This window comes from Balaenoptera ricei, chromosome 21, assembly GCF_028023285.1.
Source record: "Balaenoptera ricei isolate mBalRic1 chromosome 21, mBalRic1.hap2, whole genome shotgun sequence".
Taxonomy (NCBI): Eukaryota; Metazoa; Chordata; class Mammalia; order Artiodactyla; family Balaenopteridae; genus Balaenoptera; species Balaenoptera ricei.
Genome location: NC_082659.1, coordinates 12,798,339 through 12,821,338, shown reverse-complemented (window position 1 = coordinate 12,821,338; position 23,000 = coordinate 12,798,339). Strand labels below are relative to the sequence as shown.

General features: G+C 41.9%; 1 protein-coding gene and 1 long non-coding RNA gene across 2 annotated transcripts in view; one reads left to right on the top strand and one right to left on the bottom strand.

The window, feature by feature from the left end:
- Window positions 1–1,314: 1,314 nt before the first annotated feature.
- Window positions 1,315–8,971, top strand: LOC132356513 (uncharacterized). Its single transcript, XR_009499898.1, has 5 exons — window positions 1,315–1,735; window positions 2,299–2,550; window positions 4,707–4,863; window positions 6,069–6,243; window positions 8,326–8,971. It is a non-coding gene; the product is annotated as an uncharacterized LOC132356513 (long non-coding RNA).
- Window positions 8,972–10,259: 1,288 nt separating this feature from the next.
- Window positions 10,260–23,000, bottom strand: part of TRAPPC11 (trafficking protein particle complex subunit 11) — a 41,282-nt gene continuing 28,541 nt past the window's right edge. The window contains exons 27-31 of the mRNA XM_059909349.1: window positions 19,779–19,870; window positions 18,631–18,764; window positions 16,804–16,971; window positions 11,684–12,345; window positions 10,260–11,309 (exon numbers count right to left, since the gene is read on the bottom strand). Of these exons, the coding sequence (XP_059765332.1) occupies window positions 12,301–12,345; window positions 16,804–16,971; window positions 18,631–18,764; window positions 19,779–19,870 (439 nt within the window). The 3' untranslated portion in view covers window positions 10,260–11,309; window positions 11,684–12,300. The remainder of the gene's footprint in view (window positions 11,310–11,683; window positions 12,346–16,803; window positions 16,972–18,630; window positions 18,765–19,778; window positions 19,871–23,000) is intronic.

Here is a 23,000-nt window from a genome sequence, read left to right as displayed (position 1 = left end):
TAGTGTGGGTTACCGATGTCCCAGTCACTCTCACATTTACAGGGAGCTGGAAATGAGAATAATGGGCACAGTTGGACTCATCTGGGTTTTGGTTTCGGCTCTTCCATGCCTCAAGACTTTGTTGGGATGGGACTTGGAAGCTTCTAGGGATCACGCATGGCTGTGGCCTGTGGGTTTCATTGTCATTCAGATGGGGCCCATTTTTTTAGTGAATGACTGGATTCATAGTGGGCAAATGACCAATGGGCATGGGGTGGGTGAGGAAGGCGTTCTCCTGTTTAGATGTAAAAGTGAGAAAGAAAAAACAAAAAAGAAGAAGAAGAAGAGGGAGAGAGGGCAAGAAGTAAGAAAGAACAGGAAAGAGAAATCTCAAAAACTGGGAGATTTCCAAAGCGTAAGTCTGTAGTTTATCAATATATGCCATAAATATTTACCAGTCCCTTCTAATGTGTCAGGAATGGTTCTAGGAGCTAGAGACAGATCAGCGAAGAAAACATGTCTTTGGAGCACTTACAATCTCGTGGTTCCACTGGAAGGCCCATTCAGGATTCTGTGGCAAGAAGGAAGCCATTAGGTCTTGTTTAGTGAAGACTTTGAAGCTCTTCGGGTCCCTTTGACATCATCCCCTAGTCAGAGATCTAAATAGAGATCTGCTTCCTACAATCCAAAAGCTGAGACACGACAGAGAATTCCCCCAGCCCCAGAGGACTGGCAATTGGAAGAGAACCAGCTCAATGAACATGTCGTCAAGCAACAGATCAGAGTCACCAACATCCTGAGGAACCTTCTGGGTAAGAGAAAAGCATCCTGGCCATAACTACAGTGGGGGCTCATCTGCTTCTTCCTTGAGTGGCCGCAAAACAGGAGCACATCTTTATCTTCAGAATCTCTCCAGGAATCCACACGGGTGCTTCCAGTGGGTATATTGGTATTGTATCACCAGGTGTGCCCATCCATGGACTCTCTTCCCACTGGTGCTGTGATACTGTGTTCTCTTTTTTTTTTTTTTTTTTAATAACATTTGTCATTTTTTCTTGTCAGAAAAAAAAACCCATTTACTGTTGAAAACACTTTAGAACAGATAAGTAAAATGAAGAAAATTAAAATCATCTATAATCCAATAATCCAAAAATAGAATTTGGTGCATATACTTCTGGTCTTTTTTCTTTGAGTATGTATTCGTGTTTTTGCAGTGTTTGTTTTGTTTTGTCTTACAAAGCAAGATCGTATCACACACACTGTTTTGTAACTTGCTTTTTTCTGCAACAGTATAGAGCGACCATTTTGAAAGGTGATTTCACCAGGGAGGAGGGCCCTTCTTACAAAGAAAGATTTGTCTGTTGGGGTTCGGGCCCCACTTGAGAGCTCTGAGCTCTGCCAAACCAAACAGAAAAGAAAGAATGAAGGAGGGACCTGGGTCTGGCAGCGCCGGCATCTGCAGGGCGGGCCACTCTCCCTTCCGGGCGAGGACATTCCAGAGGCACCTGAGTCCGATGCTCTCATCCCCTGGCCTCCCCTTCAGATACCATCCACCTTCTTCTGGACACAGAGATTCTCCACTCTTCTCTTCGGCATCCGAGGCGGGTTGGGGTGAGGGGGGCTTGGGGATGCCAGGGTGTTAGGACCCCGGGTGGAACGGCCCCCTCAGACCCCAGACACCTGCAAGTGGCCTGGAGGTTCTGAGCTAGACACATCCTCTGTCTTTCTGGACTATCATTCCTCCTGCAAAGAAAAGGTAAAACTGATACCGCTTCACCTCCTAGGTGGGCTTTGCAAAATCCTTAGGAGGCGTTTTGCATTAGCTTTAGAAACTCGCTGTGCAGGCCTCTCTGAGCGTGGCAACCTGCCCGCTTTCTGGAAGTGGCTGCACCACGTTTAAGCCAGGGGTGATCGCAGCGGGGTGAACGTCCATCTCAGAGGCGCTGGGGGCCTGTGAACTCCTTCAGGCTCAGCCCGCTGCAGCTCCAGACGGGAGCCGGGTCCCCGCATGAATGCAGCGTGAGCCCGGCGGGGATATGGGGATGCGGGGATGCGGGGATGCGGGGATGCGGGGATGCTGGGATGCGGGGATGCGGGGATGCGGGGATGCGGGGATGCGTGCGTGGCAGGGAGCGTGCGTGCAGAGCCCGTGCTCACCCGCCCAGCCAGGGTTTCTGCAGGTCATTCCAGCAGGTGCAAGAAAATCTTTTCGCTTGCTCGCTCGTCACGGCTGGGTTCCGATTTTAAAACATAAAGGCTCCTTGTCCTGAAGTCACCCAGCCTGTCTAACCACTTTGGAAATTTCTTTCTGCTTCGCAGAACCCAGAGTCAGTCATCCGACGTCGTCCTGGGTAGTGAGCCGGAGTTATTCATGCACCGAGCCTCGAGCCTCGGAAGGAGCAGCCCTGGTTTTCGTTTTCTGTGAGGGAGGGGGAAGCAACGCTTGAAAGGTTCAGCTTGCCCAGCGCGCTCAGACACACTTGACTTTGAGAACAGTGAACATTCTACTACCTGATAGAGGAGGAGGAATGATTAACCTGCAGAATAAAACATTGCGGTTAATGGTTGTAGGTGGGTATGGACACATGCTCTCTCCTTTGACCAGACTTTAATCAGGCTCCTCTGAGCACCTCTGCTCGACCAGGCCCTAATTGGGCTTCTCTCCCAGTCCTTGGAGAATCCTGTTTGGGCAAGAATCCTGCTAAATCAGTTTCATGGAAATCCCCACCTTGGTACCCGACCACCCTGGGCTGCCTTCAGCCAGAATTCTGTTGAGTTGGTCTAGCAAGAGCCCCCTTACCCCTTAGGTTTTCCCATCCCATTCCCATCTCAGTAATTTCCCATCCGCTGACCCCCGCCTGCTCCTTGCCTACAAATCCACATTTGTCCCTGTCGGAGTTGGAGTTGAATCAATCTCTCTCCCCTGCAAAACCGCATTGCAATGGCCCCTCTTGAATAAGTCTGGCTAACTCTTTAACAGGTGTCCTGAATAATTTTTTTAACAGTATCTATGTCTGTGTTGAAAGATCCATCATGCAGTGATTACCGGTTTTCAAAGAATTCGTATAAAATCCATTTATTAAACATCATTTAATCACTCCTTCATGTCAGGCTCTTGCACTAATTCCCCAAGCGAATCACTTGGAACATCTATAATATTGATTTGAAGTGTGTGGTTGGCAGAGGTCTGCAGGAGTGGATGTCTGACACCAGTTTGTAGAAGTTTTCTTGTTGGTCTTATCCTTACAGCTGAAGATTCCTTGTCAACTTTACTTTTCAAAGCAGAAGCTCTAAGCAGGTGAGTACAGGCATAGGATCCCTCTGTGTGGAAGAAGCCAGATGGAGGGTGCTGGGTGTCCTTTAGAGAAGGTGACAGCTGCCACCAAGATGTCAGAAGGCCATCACACCAACCTCCCTGTTCTCCAGCCTTTCATTTACGTGATTATTTCATAAGAAGAGGGGAGAAAAGGAGAGGACCAACAAACCAAAACGAAAACCAAAGCTCTTGAATAACACGAGAGTTAGTGAAGTTACCACTCATTATCCTGAAAATTATAAAGAGAAAGAATCAAGTTATTAAAAATTCTCTCTTTCCTATAGGAACTATATTTTAGGGTAATTAAATAGACCTAGTAGATGAGGGGGAAAAAAGCTTCTATATAGTATAATTCTAGCCAATAAATGCAGGACAGTATATTAAAATTACATTTTGCAACTTCTAATTAAGTAACTGATTCAGACAATTGCCAGTGATGGATGTTCAGCTGAACCTTATAATAAAGGGATTAGGCTGTCATTCTCTAAACTCATTGATCCATCTTCGCATGACTAAAAGTGAGGCAATCAGACCTGTGTGGCAATAGGATGTGTAGCATGTCATCTATGAGATATTATTACAGGAAAAAAGCAGGGCGGAGGCAGGCAGAAAGGGACTCAGACAAGCTTTGAAGTGTAACTCCCCATCCACAGGAAAGCCAAGGGACAGAGAAACAAGCCAAATGACACCCTGGGGAAGCAGTCAGCCAACACCAGGATGTGGAATATTTTACAAGACGTTGACTGCATGTCTTCAACTGGTCAATGATAAGGGATAGAAAGGAGGAAGGGACTGTTCTACATTAAATGAAACTCAAAAAAGACTTGAGACATAATTAAATATAATGATGGACCTTGTTTGGATGCTAATTCAAACAAACCAACTGTAAAAAGACTGCTTCGTCAATCAGGGAAAATTGAACTTATATTGTGTATCAGGCAACCTTTAAGGAATTACTGGTAATTATGAGATGTAATAAGGTATTGTGGTTATGTTTTTAAAAGTCCTTTTATTTATGGGTGAAATTACGTAAGAGGGGAATAGATGTGGGTGCAATATCATGTAGATGGTAGATGGCAAAGTATGAATGGCTATAGAGCTGAGTACAAGCATGGAAGTGTGTTATTGTCTCTACTTGTGTGTATGTTTGAAAATTTTCACTATAAAAATGAAATAAAATAAAGGGTAGTGATTAGAAGTAGAGAAAATATTGCAAATGTAGTCTGAGCAACTGGTAAGCACTAACACCTCTGATAAACGCATGAACTATCACAGAGCTCCTCCCACCCTGTGTTTAAACGATTCAATATTTAAACACATCTTGAACATAGGGCTTCTTATTGTTTCCTGTTAAATTTGGCATTTGGGATTCAGTCCTTTGCTGAGACAGTGGTTTTTGATTATCACCCAGGGTCAAAGATTTCTCAAGCTACAATTCTTCAATACTCTAATGAGCATTATACAACTAACAAGAAGACACGCTTCGTTCAAAAATCCTCGAATTCCAACAGAAAAAGCCCTGTCCTCCAGAAGCAGCGGTGCTGACAGCAGCAAGCATTGTTTCAGTTGTAAGTGAGTTTCAGGCCTCCCCTAATTCTCTTATCACTGAATAGGAACCTATCGGGTAGGAAAAGCAAAGCCAGCTTTACTCAGCGCTGGACAGGTCTGTCTACACTATGAACGCTTGGTGAGCCTGGGGGCCGTCTGGTGTGGACGCCAGCCAGCACCCCTTCATCACCTGCAAAGCTCTTCCCTGATATGTTTACTTTACAAACTTTCATGTGCCCTCAAAACCCAGCTCGCATAACAGGATCTGTTCAAGGATGATGGAAACACATTCCCATACAAGAAAAACACAGAGTAATTTCATGAGGATCATGAAAACAACTCCAGGGTCACTTCTGGAGGAAGCCATGCCTGTCTGCTGCTTCATCACTCGATCCCTATAAATCACCTCCACTGGGGTTCCTTTCTACCTTGTATCTTTTATTTATTTTTATCATGGAAAGTTACAGACATATCCAAAAGTAGAGCCCCCAGGCACCCTTTACCCACTTTTAACAACTATTAACATTTAAAAAATCTGGTTTCATCCACTTCTCCTCAACCTGGTTTTTTGTCTTCTGGAGCATTTTAAAGCAATTCCCACACATCCCATCAGTTCACCAGTCTTGTACCCACTTCTATTGCAGCAAGCGCATGGCAGTGGAATGTGTTTGCATGTCAGTGTCTCCTGCTGGACCACTGATCTTCAGGAAGAGGATTCCTTTATGCTTTAGCAACCAGCACAGAAACTGGCCCATGGCAGGCACTCGATAAACACTTGGAATTCAACGTGTAATTAAGGTCAACAGCTTTATTGCCATAGACTTAAGGTCTTTTTTTCCTCTTTTTTTTTTTGGCTGCGCCGCGCAGCTTGTGGGATCTTAGTTCCCTGACCAGGGATCAAACCCACGTCCCCCTGCACTGGAAACATGAAGTCTTAACCACTGGACCACCAGGGAAGTCCCAAGAACAGGTCTTAATTCACAGAATGCATAATGCCTCAGTCATCAAATCCATATTTAGCCCAAACTCATTTATTTAGGAGCAAACACTGGCAGCATTAGAGTGGTGGCTGTGTAGCATAGTGGTTAAGCACGTGGGCTCTGCAGGCAGAGTGCCTTGAATTGAATCCCAGCTCTTCCACCAGTTGCCATGTCATTGGGTAGGACAGACTGTATTTTCCAAAGATGGCTGCAATGATCTCTCCTGTCCCCCCCTGTTCTTCTAGGATGTGGCCATTTCCCCGTCAGGAGGTAGGGTTTATATTCCCTCCTCTTAAATGTGAATGGGCCTGTGACCATAGTTGAAGTGATGTTATGTGATATACAAGGCCAGGTCATAGAAGGCAATGCATCTTCCACCTTGCCGGCTAGACCACCCACACTGGAGCTCTGTGCTGCCATGTAAGCATCCAACTACCCTGAGACCGCCATGCTGTGAGGAAGCCCAAAGACCACATGGGAAGGTCCTGAGACTAAATGGAGAGATGCCTGGCTAGCCCCATGCTGCTTCAGCTCCCTCGTTCTCACAATCCCCACTATCCTAACTCCAGCTACTGTCAGATGAGCAACTGCCTGAGTGACGGCAAACCAGAACTACCCGGCCAAGCCCTTCCTGAATTCCTGACCCACTGAAACCATAAAAAATAATTGTTGTGTTAAGCCATCAAGTACTGGGATGATTTGTTTTGCAGTGATAACCAGAACATTGGGCAAGTTACTTAACTTCTCTGTGCCTCAGTTTCCACATCTTTAAAATGGGGATAATAACAGTACCTACACCATGGTGGGCTTTTAGTAAGAACAAAGTTGCCCGGCACACTGTAGCCCTCAATAATATCAGTAATTATCATTTGCGAAATATACATGGTTTAGAAATCCTGATCAACCTAATAAAGATATTATTTGCCAGTTCTCATATGCCAGGCAGGCTGATACATTCTGGGTAAAGGTGTATTCTATAAATGAAAAACTACTTCAAGATGGCTGTGAGTTTTGCATTCTCTCAACGACTGGGGAGAAAATAGAATTTAAAACATGGCTCGACCTGTCACTTGCATGGTATATGTCACCTGAAATGCAGGTGTGCCTGGCAGGGTTGACTTTGGTTACATGTCCTCCTCTGGTAAAACACGCTTCAGAAAGCAGACACAAAAGGCCCGGTGATCACTTTCTCTTTTGTTCTCGGGCACAAGTAAATTGAGTGGAAGGGAAAGTTTCTCATAAATTTGACCGTTGAAGAGAACCTGAATATACTTAAACTACAAATTTCTTTTCTCAAGCATGAAAACATGGGATTTCATACTCATTTGGTGAATTGTATGCAGTTCTTTAGTAGCTGTGTCTGAGAATGGCATCGTTGGCTAAAAGAAAAGGAAGATGGTGATGGGGCTCACCACAGGATGGCTTGAGGAGCCCTTGGTAGAAATGTTTCAGAACAAATCCACAAGCAAGAGAAAGTGCACATTTCTATTTGGTATCATGTATTCATTCAACAATCTCTAATCACTAATGCTGCACCTAACTGCTTCTTGACAATTATAGTCATTACTATTTATTCACTCAACCATTAAATAACACAACCCATCTCAAGTATTTTTTTACAGTAGGAGTTGGGACACTTTTAGTGCCTTTTCTGGGGTTTTAGGTCAAGAGGAAAGGTGTGTGCTGGGACTACATAGACCCTCCCCATTACAAGAGTAAGCTTAACTTTTCCACTTGTTTTGTCCTTGAAAGCACCCCCCTCTTTCACTGCAATGCCAATGTGGAAATCACAGCTCAGAATTTTTTTTTTTTTGTCTGCGTTGGGTCTTTGTTTCTGCGCGTAAGCTTTCTCTAGTTGTGGCGAGCAGGTGCTACTCTTCGTTGTGGTGCGCGGGCTTCTCATTGCGGTGGCTTCTCTTGTTGCGGAGCATGGGCTCTAGGCGCGTGGGCTTCAGTAGTTGTGGCTCGTGAGCTCTAGAGCGCAGGCTCAGTAGTTGTGGCGCAAGGGTAAGTTCCTCCGTGGCATGTGGGATCTTCCCAGACCAGGGCTCGAACCCGTGTACCCTGCGTTGGCAGGCGGATTCTTTTTTTCTTTTTCTTTTTAGTGATGGATGTTAACTAGATTTATTGTGGTGATCATTTTGCAATACATACAAATATTGTATCATTATGTTGTATAACTGAAAACTAATATAATGTTGTATGTCAATTATACCTCCTCTATAAAAAAATAAATAAAACAGTGGCAATTATACTACCTTACATACTTTTTTAATATTTAAACCTTGTAATTACAAAAAAAACCAATAATTTGTAAAATCCAGTTTAAGAAGTGAAGATGACAGCCAACATTTGTGTAGTCCAGAGAAAGCTGCCTATGAATTCACTGCTTTTCAAACTCCAAACCTTGCATATTTCCCACTCGCCATGCAATCTCCAACTAAGAAAATGAAATTAAACGAGAGTGGTTATTGGAATTATTTCATTTATTAACTATTGCAGGTGTTTGTTTAAACTGAATCCTGGCGTCCCAGATTCCCTGAAGACTGTTCAGACTTTCCAAGAGCAAGTACAAGTCAGAGGCATCTTCTTCTGATGATGGTAACAACACCACCTCCACCACAACCAACTCACTGTGCTTCCTGAGAAAGGGTCCTCTTCTAAGAGCCTGATGTGTATTGACTCACTGCCTCCTCACGATAACCCTATGAGGCACTGTGGTGGACAGACCCTAAAGGTGACCCCAGGATCCCCATCTTCTGTGTTCATACCTTTGTGTAATCACCCCACCCATACCTTTGAATGAGTGGTGGGTGGGACCTGGGACTTGCTTTTACTCACTAGAATACAGCAGAGGGAACATGATAACATGTGTGTGATTATAGTGCCTGGCTTGCTGGAGCCTCTCTCCCCCTGGCTGGTTTTGAGAAAGCAAGTGGCCTTTGGTCACCAGCCAACAAGAAAATGAGTCCCTTGGTCCTACGACCACAAGGTCACACATTTTGCTAACACCTTCGGTGAGCTTGGGAGTGGATCCTCCCCCAGTCAAGTCTCAGATGAGACCTCAGCCCAGCCAGACCCTTTGACTTCAGTCTTGCTGAGGACCTGGCTGAGCTGTGCCTGGATTCCTGACCCAGGGAAACTGCAGACAATAAATATGTGTTGTTTCAAGCCACTGTGCGTGTAGTAGCATCGCTCTTCAGCAATAGATAACTAACACAGTGCTGTGGATATCTGCATCCTTGCTTTACAGGGGGAAGGTTAAATAAACAGTCCGCGTTCACGGAGCGAGTAAGAGGCAAGATGAAAAACCAGAAAGTCTGGGGTCTGGACGATCAGCGTTAACCACCGCGTGTTACTGCCTCTGCTGACATTTTATAGCCCACCTGTCTCACTCCCTCTTCTGAGGGTGGGGACTCCTGTCCTGAAGCCATGGGCCCCATTAGGGCACCAAACCCAATCCCTTGCAGCCCCGGTGCCAAGACTGTGGCATGGCGTTTGTGCCGGCACAAAGGAGAGAGCAGGGGTAATGGGCCATGACGTCCCTCCCACGGCCCTGGCAACTGGAAAGGAGCAAAGCTTGGTCCCACACCAAAGGTTCCGACTGCCAGGTAGATTCTTAACCACTGTGCCACCAGGGAAGCCCTACAGCTCAGATTTCTTAACACCTATTGTTAAGAACAGTATCAAGAGAGAGGCTTTTAATGTTCTGGGTGGAGTTATTAATGGGCCATGAAAGAAATGACTGAATGAAAATGAACGTAAAGAATCTTTTTTTTTCAAGTAATGTGAAGACATTTTTAAAAATTCAATGTAAGAGCCATGCTCTGGAAAGCCTCTTAGTAAAAAGAATTCAAGGATAAAGAATCTAAGACTTTCTGAGGAAAACTGAGTTGAAGTTGCACTTTTAGGATCATAGATATATAAAATTAAGCAAATTGGAAATTATTTTTATGCCAAAGACAATACCATCCTCATCCTCTTGGTAACACGCAACACTGATTATCCACCAGCTCTTACCTTCAAGAATCAGGAGTCAGGGCTTCCCTGGTGGCACAGTGGTTGAGAGTCCGCCTGCCAATGCAGGGGACACGGGTTCCGGCCCTGGTCCGGGAAGATTCCACATGCCGCGGAGCAACTAAGCCCGTGCGCCACAACTACTGAGCCTGCACTCTAGAGCTCGTGAGCCACAACTACTGAGCCCGTGTGCCACAACTACTGAAGCCCGCATGCCTAGAGCTCGTGCTCTGCAACAAGAGAAGCCACTGCAATGAGAAGCCTGCACACCACAATGAAGAGTAGCCCCCGCTCGCCGCAACTAGAGAAAGCCCGCAAGCAGCAACAAAGACCCAACACAGCCAAAAATAAATAAATTAATTAAAAAAGAAAAAAAAAAAAGAATCAGGAGTCGAATTTTAATACATAGCTCCCCCAAATTCCAAATCTTAAATGCTTTATTTAAAAATTTATACCCCTGAGTGGTGCATAATACTGGTAAGGAGTAATACTGAGCATCAAATGGCAACATGGTACTAAGACAGAAGACAGGGTCCTCTCATGAGGGACAGATGATTGTGGCCGGTGCACAGAGGCAGGAAGGGAAAGACTCTGAGGTCCTGCTGGACACTTGTAACCTCAGTGAGTCAACAGCTCCTGCAATACTGTGACAGTTTTGTTTTTGGGACCCAGGAAGATCATGATTTCATGTATTTCTGAATTAAGACTTGCAATTTAAAAATAAGTGAATAGAATACATTCACAGTAAAATGAACGACATGGGAGAATTCCTGGTTGAGAAAGGATTACGCTATTGAGGGAAAGCACAGACCTGTTTATGCAGTGTATTTACACTCACACAAATCACACTGACATCAAGGCTAACAATTTTAAAGTGGATGCCAATGATCCACCTGTTCTGACACGCACTTAGTACTTCGTGTTTGACGATGGCGGTGTTAACACGTGAGACCTTTATTACATAAGCACGGCATGAGACGGACCTTTGAATTTTTCAGACATCAGGTTACATCCCCTTAGTGAGTCATGAAATCAATTCAGCAGGTTAAACCAGGAATATTTTTAACAAAACAGAGTAGGATATACAATATAAGAGCATATAGAAAGTATTATTTCATGAAATTTTTGTTTACAGTTCCTCTTGAGTATTTAATTCTTATCATTCTCATACCGAGTCTATGAGATAGTATTATCATCGTCCACATCTTACAGGTAAGAACAGAGACAAACAAAGGGCGACATGAACAAAGTCACCGGAGCTGGGACTTGGCCCTAGACAATCCGACAAACTCCTGTGGCCTCCACCTGTAAAGCTGTGATAACAGGGAATTCACGTCCTCCCGGCCCGCCACCGCCCCAGTCTCCCCGAAGATGGGCAGCGCTGGCTCTAGAACACGGACCGATTTCCAGTCCTACACACTCCACCATACCTCTGCAACTGTGTTCTGAGTAAAAGCTGTTCCATGAAGCTGAAATCAAACAAGCGCAAAATAAATAAAAGATACATACAAGCATATCTGAAAGACAACATATTTATTTACATTATTCTTTTCCTTTTTGAAACTCCTACACTTTTAAATAATAAAAATCTCTGGGAAATGGGGTAGTTTTAAATTAAGATATTTTAACAAAGACGATTTTCACAATATGATTTTCATTTACATGAATTTCCAAAAGTTTTAAATAGTTCTTTTCAAAATTGCACAACATAACTAAAAGCTCTTATTGAGACCTTGCACCTTTCTCAAAAACTTTTAGTTTAGGGAATTATGCTTAGAATCAGAATCTCGCAGTTCAGATACTGACAGGTAAGGATCTTGTTAACATACTTAAAAATACAAACCTGCTTCATAAATGATCCACGTTTTGGCTGCAAGCTGAACCTAGTTGACATGTTTTGATGGTAAGCAAAGATATTTTTTAGACATCTTAAATTGCTTTAAAACTTTCTGGAAGTTTTCTGCATCAGTCACGTGACTGCTTTCCGCTTCCTGTGTATGTATTCTGAGCACACACTAGATTCACGAGGATGGATTTACCTCCGGTTTAGCCAACTCTGAAAGAGACACCCAGGGATTCAGAACTTTCCTGGGGCAGACGCTGGCGCGTGTTCCCCTTGTCCAGTCATATTTCAGATGCTTAACTTTCCTCGGCCACTGCATGTTCAAATTCCTTACTTTGAAAAGACGTTACTATCCATAAAATGACTTTCAACAGTAACAAAGGACTGACATCCTTTCACGTCACACTGCCAGATTTCAAATATTTATTAGTGAAACTATAAGAGAGGATAGATTTTCCTAATATTTTAAGCATGAGTTCCTCTGAAGAGTTGGTATAACATCCATTAAAAACCAGCAAAGATTAACTTGTACCATGATCAAGCTACAGTTCACCATGAAAAACTTATACAGTTCTGTCCAGCGTCTCCGTAAGAACAGCCGAGGCCCGTCCTGAACATCACGCGGCAGCGATGGAGGCGTCGTCCATGAGTCGGCCCTGGGGCTGCCGAGTGGAAAACAAGACGGGTTTACAGAATGATAATGACAACAGTAGCGCTATTAATTGAAGAGATTTTGAAGTTCTTGGAACTGTTTCACGAAAACAGAAGAGACGTGTGCAAGTATCCAAACAAAATGTGTCGCTTTCCTCCTCTCCCCGCACCCTCGTTCTTCACGTGAGCCTGGGGACGGTGACCGCGCGGGCTCCACGCTGCCCACTCCCTCCGTGCCCAGTGGCAGACGCCACCAGCCGATCACACCCGCCCGCGGAGTCCATCTCGTCACTACTTTCCTCTTAACCTGGTGTTCCAGCAGCTACCACCAATCTATCAAGGTGCCGCACGTGAAAGGGAACCTGGCCACCATTCCTGCTCGAGCGGTAAAGCTTTATCCTCTCTCTCCCTTGCTCAGCCTGTGTCCCGAGCTTTAAGCAGGCCACAAACCTGAGCTAACAGCAAGCTCTTTGGGATTCAAGGTTTCCCAATCTCCTGTTTGAGAAAAAGTGATTCACAGTGAACTCTAGGGTATTAACAACGAAGATTACAAGGATTGAAGCAGCAGATAAAAACAAAATTTCCCTTTCTCGAAGTTCACTGATTGAAACAATTCAAAACATCACATCAGAAGAAGAAAAGCTAAGAGTGATTAAAAGGTGTCATGACTGTTTTTAGGTGGAAAATTTCTGACAGGTCAGCAACACCCCAGAGAGTCATCGAGTAGCTAAAAGAATGAAATTCTTGCAAATGGCTACTTTACTGATGTACGTTAGCAGACCTTTGTGGGAAAAGCATGAGAGACGGCGTTTGGGACATGAACTAGATTAGCATTACAACCTCAGCACCACAAGCCCACTGCTGTGTTTCAAGCAGCTGATTCCTGTGGGGTCCCTGGAGCAGTGAAGGGGGCGCTCCGGCTCTGATCTGTTGCTGGGCAGCTTTATGTCCGTACGTACGCCCGTGTGCATGTGTGTGTGAGTTAGGCATCTGAATGGGATGAACGAAAGAATAGGTTGCTGGTCTTTCATACTTCATGTAATTTTTAGGACTCATGGAGGACATTTAGTTTTAGAAACAGAATAAATGGCTCCACCAGGTCAAATCCTTACCAAACACAGCTTTACAAACAGGGACAGAGAACAATAAATTCGTGTTCTTATCATGCGATAAGAAAACAAATCTATTTTGCAAAGGAAGAAAAATACGGATCCAAGCTTGTTCTAGGGCGGCACTGTCCAGCAAAGCTCTCCGTGAGGATGGAGACGCTCCACGTCAGTGCTGCTAGTTGCATGCTTACCGAGCGCTTGAGATGTGGCTAGTGCAACTGGTAACTGAACTTTAAATTAAGTTTTAATTAATTTTAATCTCAATAGGCACACGTGCTCGTGGCTACCATATTGGAATAGCACAGGTCTAAAGTTTAATAAAGGTATGACGGGATGTAAAATTTTAGTCAGTGATTGTTCATGAAGTGGAAAAAGGGTAATCCTCATTCACTGCCCTCAGAGTGACAGGTAAAACAATTTTAATTATTGAGTTTTCCAAGATGATGAAGGAGCTGGCTCTGAATAATCCAGTCAATGTTTTTAGCAGCAGTCAAGTTACTAGAAGATGGTTCTTAAATTTAGAGAAAAGATCATGGCAGTTAGAAAAGGGTGTGCTGATTAGGTTACAACTTATGAATGTTTATTTTTCTCGAACCTTTCCTTATGGACTTAAACACCACCTTGAAGAGGTTTACTGTGAAAAAAAATCAGAAGACGGAACTACACTTATCTGGGATTAGTTTTGGTGTTCTGAGCGCTTCAGAGATTAATTGATGGGAACAAAATGCTGGTTCCTCAACATGATCAACTCTCACATCTCAAACAAGCTCTGTTTGTTCGGCTAGAATAGGATCAGGTCTGTACATCGATAAATACTTTCACGCTGATGAAAGCCATACTTCTGAGTTTAGGAAGAACAAACTTCGGAGGGTCAAACAGCTAAAAGGACATCAGAGACCACCCATCCCACCGCTGCTCCCTAACCCAGTCATGACTTTTCCCCTGCAGGGTAACCTCAGACGTGACAGTGAGGAACAGCAAGGGAAATGGCTTTAGAGTGTGACGAGGTGGAAATGTTAAGAAAGCCACTGTTGTGTGCAGGCGGGCGGTATATGGGAAATCTCTGTACCTTCCTCTCAATTTTGCTGTGAACCTGAAACTGCTCTAAAAAAAATAAAGTCTTAAAAGAACAAAAAGGCCACTGTTTAAACACAGGAGATCCCAAATTATGAGATTTAAAAAACAATAATTTAAAAGTATGGTATAAAAGGGAACCCTTTTGCACTCTTGGTGGGAATGTAAATTGATACAGCCACTATGGAGAATAGTACGGAAGTTCCTTAAAAAACTAAAAATAGAACTACCATACGACCCAGCAATCCCACTCCTGGGCATATACCCAGAGAAAACCATAATTCAAAAAGAGTCATGTACCACAATGTTCATTGCAGCTCTGTTTACAATAGCCAGGACATAGAAGCAACCTAAGTGTCCATCGACAGATGAATGGATAAAGAAGATGTGGCACATATATACAATGGAATATTACTCAGCCATAAACAGAAACGAAATTGAGTTATTTGTAGTGAGGTGGATGGACCTAGAGTCTGTCATACAGAGTGAAGTAATTCAGAAAGAGAAAAACAAATACCGTATGCTAACACATATATATGGAATCTAAAAAAAAAGGTTCTGAAGAACCTAGGGGCAGGACAAGAATAAAGACGCAGACGTAGAGAATGGACTTGAGGACACAGGGAGGGGGAAGGGTAAGCTGGGATGAAGTGAGAGAGTGGCATGGACATATATACACTACCAAATGTAAAATAGATAGCTAGTGGGAAGCAGCCGCATAGCACAGGGAGCTCAGCTCAGTGCTTTGTGACCACCTAGAGGGGTGGGATAGGCAGGGTGGGAGGGAGACGCAAGAGGGAGGGGATATGGGGATATATGTATATGTATAGCTGATTCACTTTGTTGTAAAGCAGAAACTAACACACCATTGTAAAGCAATTATACTCCAATAAAGATGTTAAAAAAATAAAAATAAAAAAAATGAAAGTATGGTATAGAATAGAAGCTTAGAGGGTTAATAAAAATGATTTTTTTGCAGATGCAAACAAAACAAAACAAAACAAAACTGTGTAAGTCTGGAAATGTAACAGGTGGGAAGATTATGACGGATACATGAACACAGGCTAACTTATAATTTACCAAATCCCAGATTATATAAACAAGGCTTCCCCAAAGCCTGACAGATACAAAAAAGGAAATTGTAACTTGTCATCCAAAAAGGGGGTATAAACTTAAAATAAAAAGAGAACACACAAGGGACTTCCCTGGTGGCACTGTGGTTAAGAACCCACCTGCCAATGCAGGGGACACGGGTTTGAGCCCTCGTCCAGGAAGATCCCACATGCGCAGAGCAACTAAGCCCGTGTGCCACAACTACTGAGCCTGCGCTCTAGAGCCTGCGAGCCACAACTACTGAAGCCCACACGCCTAGAGCCCATGCTCCACAACAAGAGAAGCCACCGCAATGAGAAGCCCGCACACTGCAATGAAGAGTAGCCCCCGCTGGCCACAACTAGAGAAAGCCCACGCACAGCAGCAAAGACCCAATGCAGCCAAAAAAAAAAAAAAAAAAAAAGAGTGTGATCCTCTATCAATTATTAAAAAAACCCACCACAACAACAACAATAAAAAAGAGAACACACAGGATTCATATATGTTCATGTATCTCTGGTTACCAAGGGAAACCAGAACTATCTGGAGACACAGCCTTAATTTAGGCATCAAGAGTGGCTTAACCCGAGGCAAAGTGACGACAATCCTACAGAGTCCTTTACTGCAGGAACCTGGAAATCGCACCACTGTTAAAAAATCAAAACATTAAACCAGAGTATAGTTTCTGACTGGTGATCATTTTCAGAAAATACCCAAATCCAGTAGTATTACACAGTTAGAATCAGAAAAGTTCAGGGATTGTATTCAGAAAGTTAATCCATTTTGATTAAAAAATAGTTACAAATTAACTACAATTTTAAAACATACTTTTAAAAAGTAAACAAAAAATTAAAATAAAGAAATAAAAAAAAGAAAAACAAAAATAGAAATATACTTTACTAAACACCAAAGAAAAACCATGTTTAAGGATGCCATAAAGATAAATCTTTACCCAAGGGAATAAAAATCTTTGATATTAGATCTAAAAAAATCTATAAAATAGAAATCTAAAAAAAATCTATAAAATAATAACTTTATAGAAATGAATAGCAATATTTCCAAATTTATATAGTAACAGTCAAAGCCCTATCCTGTTAGTCTCAAAATACTTAGTGAAGTTTACATGAAAAAACATCTTCTTTTGTTTGTTTTCAAGACAGTGAATTTAAAAAGCAGAAAATGTTTAAGCTTCACCTTTACAAAAATACTGGTGGGTATAAAACGCCTGAGCAGTTGATTCGTGAAGTTGGGAAACCTGAGCAAGTTGATGTTGAGAGATGGCAGCTGCTGGTACCCGGCCATCAGAGGGTAGAAATTATATAACATTTCCTGTTCGGTGCCAGGGAGGATACGTAATCGAATCTAAATCACAAAAGTTACAGAGAAAGATGATCAAATATAGATATCAAATACACTTGCAACATCTACATGATGTTACCCGTAGATTACTAGCAAATGATAGGACACCTAAATCTTTCTGGTGAAATATTCACACCCTCTCCTATCCCTTCTTCCAGACAGATACCAAAATATACAGCTGAATTAATGAGGTCAGGATCATGCAGGTAACAAACATAATAAAAACATGTGCATGATTTCTCAGTTTCTACCAACATCTAAAAGGCAACCTGTAGCTGCTTAACAATGGGACCACAGGGTGGATGAGTATTTCCTGTGTCTTAGACCAGGCAGGCTTTACAGGCACAGGGCGCTACGGGAGAACGTGCAGAAAAGCACCTTTGTAAACATTATGTCAGCATGAGACAAACACATTGTTTCCTGTGTTTTGTGTTAGGGACTCTACCTTTGAGGTAAGGTAAGTAACTTCAGGGGAAGAAAAGATGTTTGTACTTTAGGAAAGAACACCAACAGGTTAAGATTTTTGGTATCTCACATTATCTAATGATTTTTAAGTCAATATGTTAAAGAGATCAAAACAATCAAGAAGAGCTTACTCGTTTGCAAATGAGTACATATAGGTACGTGTTGCGTCAGAGATAATACATGTGTGTGTGTAACCACCATATTACAGCTAATATTATACTTGGTATATACTATACATTTAAATTACTGTACAGATCTACAGTGTACTTCATGCGTAATTCTACTTTCATTTAACAGCAATCGCAGCACTCAGCACGTGCCCAGCCGTGGCGTGGCTGGTGAGTCAGGGTGGGTGCTGCTAGGTGTTGTGACACGTTTGTGCTCTAATTACATCCTTGTTAATAAAAAGCACTTACTGACCACTGAGGTGGGTCCCTGTTGCCACTCTTTGTTTCGTTTTGTTTTTGTTTTGGCCGCACCACACAGCTTGCGGGACCTCAGTTCCCTGACCAGGGATTGAGCCCGGGCCCTGGCAGAAAGCCCAGAATCCTAACCACTAGGCCATCAGGGAGCTCCCCTCTGTTGCCACTTTGAAGAGGAGGACAGTATTCTCACTGCAACATGGTTTTGCCTGAGAGTGTATGTCCCACCCAAAAATCTGATGAACTTTTCTACCCCTGATTTGAATAGATGAATCAAAACATCTGAATCACTTATTTTTATGTATAGATACAAAATTGTGCCTACACGAAACAAAGATAAGTAAATTCTATGCAAGATCAAAATCTCTTAAAAACTGTACTGATAGTTCAGAAGAGAATTAAGCTTTGATCTGTGTAGTCATGCCTCAAGGCCTCAAATTAAGAGACACACACACACACAAACTCATTAGTAATAAAAGGGATATTTTTAAATTTTCAGGAATTCTATTGTAGTCCAAGAATTTGTGAACTCTTGTTTTATACGGAGAAAGAACCTATATGTGTGATCTCAAAGCAAAAAGGGTTGCCCATTTAACCCAGTTCTATAGCAGGTTGTAATTAACCTTCAAAAGTGACTGAAGATTCACTACTATCAAAACAACAGGGACCACAGTCAGCCTTATCAATTCATTCGTAAACACAAAATGTACAGCTTTCCACTTCCTGGCCACACTTTGGTGTCTTCATAAACAACCCAAAGAGACATGACCTGTACCTGTTTAAGACCTGAGAACATGAAGGCGTCACTGGGCTCCACACAGATCTCCACGTCCTGAACTAAGTCAGTCTTATTCCGGAGCTGATACCTGACTGCTAACGACTCTCTGACACGCCCGAACGGTGGCAGATCTGCAGAGAAAGATGACACACGACTCTTGGTTTAAAAAAAAAAAAAAAAAAAAGCTCACCATTTATGGGTTCTTTTTGTAAATAAATCTCATTCTATAGACATGGGATTATTTAAATTAATGATAGCACCACACTCTTGCTAAATAAGAAAATTCTCTGATTGGACAAAAGCCACAGGGTGATGATAAAACAGACTAAGAAGAATCAGTCTCCTTCTACAATTGATTTGACTTAGATAGGGGTCTTGGCTACCAAGAGCTGAATTATATTTTAGGAATAATTTTTTAAATCTACAAAAGATTTCCCTAAGTATCAATAATGGCTCAAGATGGAATGACAGACATTATGTGCCCCTTGATGGGAACTGTGATATATTCTTGCCAAAAACTTTAACCTGAATCTGATCAAGCCAACAGATCTAACTACCAATTTATAGGGACAGAGAAACACTTAAAAAAACTGATACAATGCAATCAGCAAATCCAGACTGTAGGCACTGAGTTTCGTTAACAAATGAACATCAAGGAAGCGAGAGAGGAGGTGGAGGTGGTAGAGGAGGTGATGAGGCGGTGGCGGTGGCGTGGGGGAGAGGGAGTCTGCCTGCCTATAGGTTTCAAAAGTCTAGACATCCATGAACGGCAATGCAGAGACCTTAAAACACACTACAGAACATTCAGAGTCAACTAGGGAAATTTCAATACTGGAATTTGATCATATTACAAAATTATTGCTAAGTTTTAAAGTTATGATAATGGTATTGCGATCATGTTTAGAAAAACAGCCAGTAATGTTAAAGATGCATACTGAAATCTTTATAGATGATATAATATCTGGGATTTGCTTCAAAATAATGAGGATAGGAGTGTGTAGAGGTATAGATAAAACAAGACTGGTCACAATCTACTTTTATAAATGGTGGGCATTTTTCATAATAGAAAGTTAAAAAAATCTTAGAAGCTAAAATAAATATTCTTATTGGATTTTTTGGATCAAATAAAACGTGAGTGCCGTTACCTGCGTTCACATGGAGAGGGATATTTTCTACAATCACGTGTGGCAGAGTGATGACAGTCCTGATGACAGGGATGTTGTCCATGGCTGAAGTCCTACAGCAGAAAAGGGTACCTTTTAAATCCACATTTCACGTGAGAAGTTAATAAATCAAAACCAGGGAACACGTATATTCACCAACTAATTACGAAGGAAATATAAATTATCCCTTTTCTAAAAGTTTATTAACGGAAGGAGTTTTGTGAAGAGCTTTTACAATCCCATTTTTGTTTTGAGGATTTCCGATTAACAAATGTTATAACTCAAGGCTGCTGTTTGGTCCCAGTGATGAAGTAAGGAGTTGCGTCAGAATGTAAGTCAACTGCACCACGAGCACACCATTTAACATAGTGTTTTGGTAGCAAAATGTTCTCAATGTCGGCAGCAGTGCGGTGCTTTACATTATGCCACAAACACCTTCTCACACCAAGGACCATCTCCAGATGAGCACCAGGCCACTGGACATGCCCTGCTGAAACTGCACTGTGGGCGCACAGGAGAAACTGAAGACTAAAAATATTTTACTATCAGTAGACACAGTGGCATTCCAACATTACTGAGATAAAGTGAGTTACCTTATGAGACTGTCAGATATTTTTCCCTGTAGTACAGTCAGGGCGGGAACTACAGGGGCAGCTGGCATCTATCTGACTGCTGAGGACAATCGTGGGAAGAGCATGTATGTAGCGGTGGAACAGCTGACACTATTACAATAGTGCAAACCACTGACAGGCAAAAACACCCAACCTCTCACCATTAAGAAATACATGTCTTTATAGTAACACAGCAGAGTAATTAAGCAGCGCCTTCAAAATGCTGTTTTAATTCCTATAAACATGTGAATTAAACTAAACATCAATATGGTAAATTCAAGAGGGGGGGGAAAGAAAGACAAGTTAGTTTTTTTTAAATAAAATTACCTATTTTTCCTTTCTCATTTTTAGTATCTTAATTACTGTTTCAAGACTTACAAAATAGTTGAGCCATGCCAAGAAAATAACACATGAAATATCATGCATCTACCTCCTGGCCTAAGAGAACATAAGAACATAGCTGAATCTTCCCGTGTACCCCTTCCCACTTGCATCCCCCCAACCTCCACTCTAGAAGTAACTACTCGCCTGAATTTGGCTTCTATCATTCCTACGTATTTCTTTATGCTCTTCCAAATTATATGTAGAGCCCTAAGAAACAAATGTTTTACATGTTTTCTAATACTATATATATGCAATTTGTTCATATTCTGCAGTTGCTTTGTTTCATTTAGTATTAATAGGCTGATAGGTGTAGCTCTGGTTCCCTCATTTTCACTGGTATATAATACTCCATTGTATGAATGTGCCACAATTTATCCAATTTCCTGTTGGCGGACATTTATTTTCTAACTTTTTACTATCATAAATAGTGCTGCTATGAACATTCCCAGACATGTCCCCTTCATGTATGTTTGAATCTTTTCTAGGACTGCAGGGTACAGCCATCAGCTTTAGCTGGTACTGCCAAATATATTTCCAGAGCAACTGTTCTAATTTATACTCCTCCTCTTGACAAACTCTGCACTGTTTAACCTTTTTATTTTTCCAAAGTAGTGGGAGTACAGTTGAATCTCAGATAACTTATAAGGCTGACCTTCTCTCCCCCTACGTTTACTGGCCATCCAGCTTCTTCTGTTCACTGTACTACCTACTCAAGTATTTTTCTCAACTCTCAGTTAAGAGACTTGTGTTTTTCTTATGATCTGAATTCGAATCCTTTGTCAGCTTTAGATGTTGCAAATAGCTTCCCCCAGTTTGTATTTTGTCTTTTCACTTTCTTCATGGTGTTTTCTAATGAACTGAGAAACAATTTTAAGAAATCAAATGTATCCATTTTAGTGGCTTGTACTTTTAGGGTCTTATTTAAAGAAATTCTTTCCTATGCCTAAGTCATAAAATGATTCTCTTATTTTTCTACTAAAAGTAATAAAGTTTTGCTTTTTACAATTAAACTTTAATAAACCTGGAATTTTTATATACAGTGGTACAGCAGATATCCCATTTTTTCCCAAGTCAATACCAAACTGTTTACCACCAATTATAAAGCAGTTCCTCCTTCCCCTACTGATCTATAATGCTACCTCTGTGAAATGTAATTTCCATGTGTGGATCTGTTGAACTATTTCTAGACTCTCTATTCTGTTCCATTGGTTTATTTACATCACCCCGAGCCAGTACCATAGTGATGACTACTTACAATAAGTCTTAGCATCTGGAAGAGCAAGTACCCTTGCCTAGTTGTACTTCTTCTGGAATATTTTGACTATTACTGCCTTTTTGCCTTTCCATACAAATTTTAGAATCAAGAGTGTTAAGTTCCACAAAAACAAAAACAAAACAAAACAAGCTGTTGAGATCCTGAAGGACACTGCATTGAATCTATAGAACAATTTACAATATTAAATCTTATCTAAACCCTATCAGAGATTATTTTGTATCTCTCCCATTTATTTAGGTCTTCCTTTAATGATTTAAATTTTTATAATTTTCTCCATAAAGATAATGCACATCTTCTACTAGATGTATTCCTATGTATCTTACCATTTTGTTTTTATGTAAATGACACCTATTTAAAAAATATTTTCCCTAGAGGTTTATTACTGATATACAGAAATCCAACTGATTTTTGTATGTTGATGTTATATCCAGCAACCTTGCTGAGACTCTTTATAATTCCAATAATTTGTTGATCCCCTTGGGTTTTCTATGCGAACAATCCTATTGACTGTAAATAAGGGCAGTTTCTCCTAATGTTTTTAGTGGTTGGTTCTATCATCAGAATTAATTTGGCTAAAATTGCATCTGTAATAGGTCACAAATTGTAACAAACAAAAACCAAAGTTTATCCTTTTAAATCTTTGTGTTTTTGACAAAAGGTCAATGACAGCATGTGACTTCTAGTTTGTTCTCCAGGCTGACAGAAGCTCTCAACTATAAATGACAATGACAAGGACTTCCCTGGTGGTGCAGTGGTTAAGAATCCACCTGCCAATGCAGGGGACACAGGTTCGAGCCCTGATCCAGGAAGGTCCCACATGCTGCGGAGCAACTAAGCCCGTGCGCCACAACTACTGAGCCTGTGCTCTAGAGCCCGCGAGTCACAACTACTGACCCCATGTGCCGCAACTACTGAAGCCAGCGTGCCTAGAGC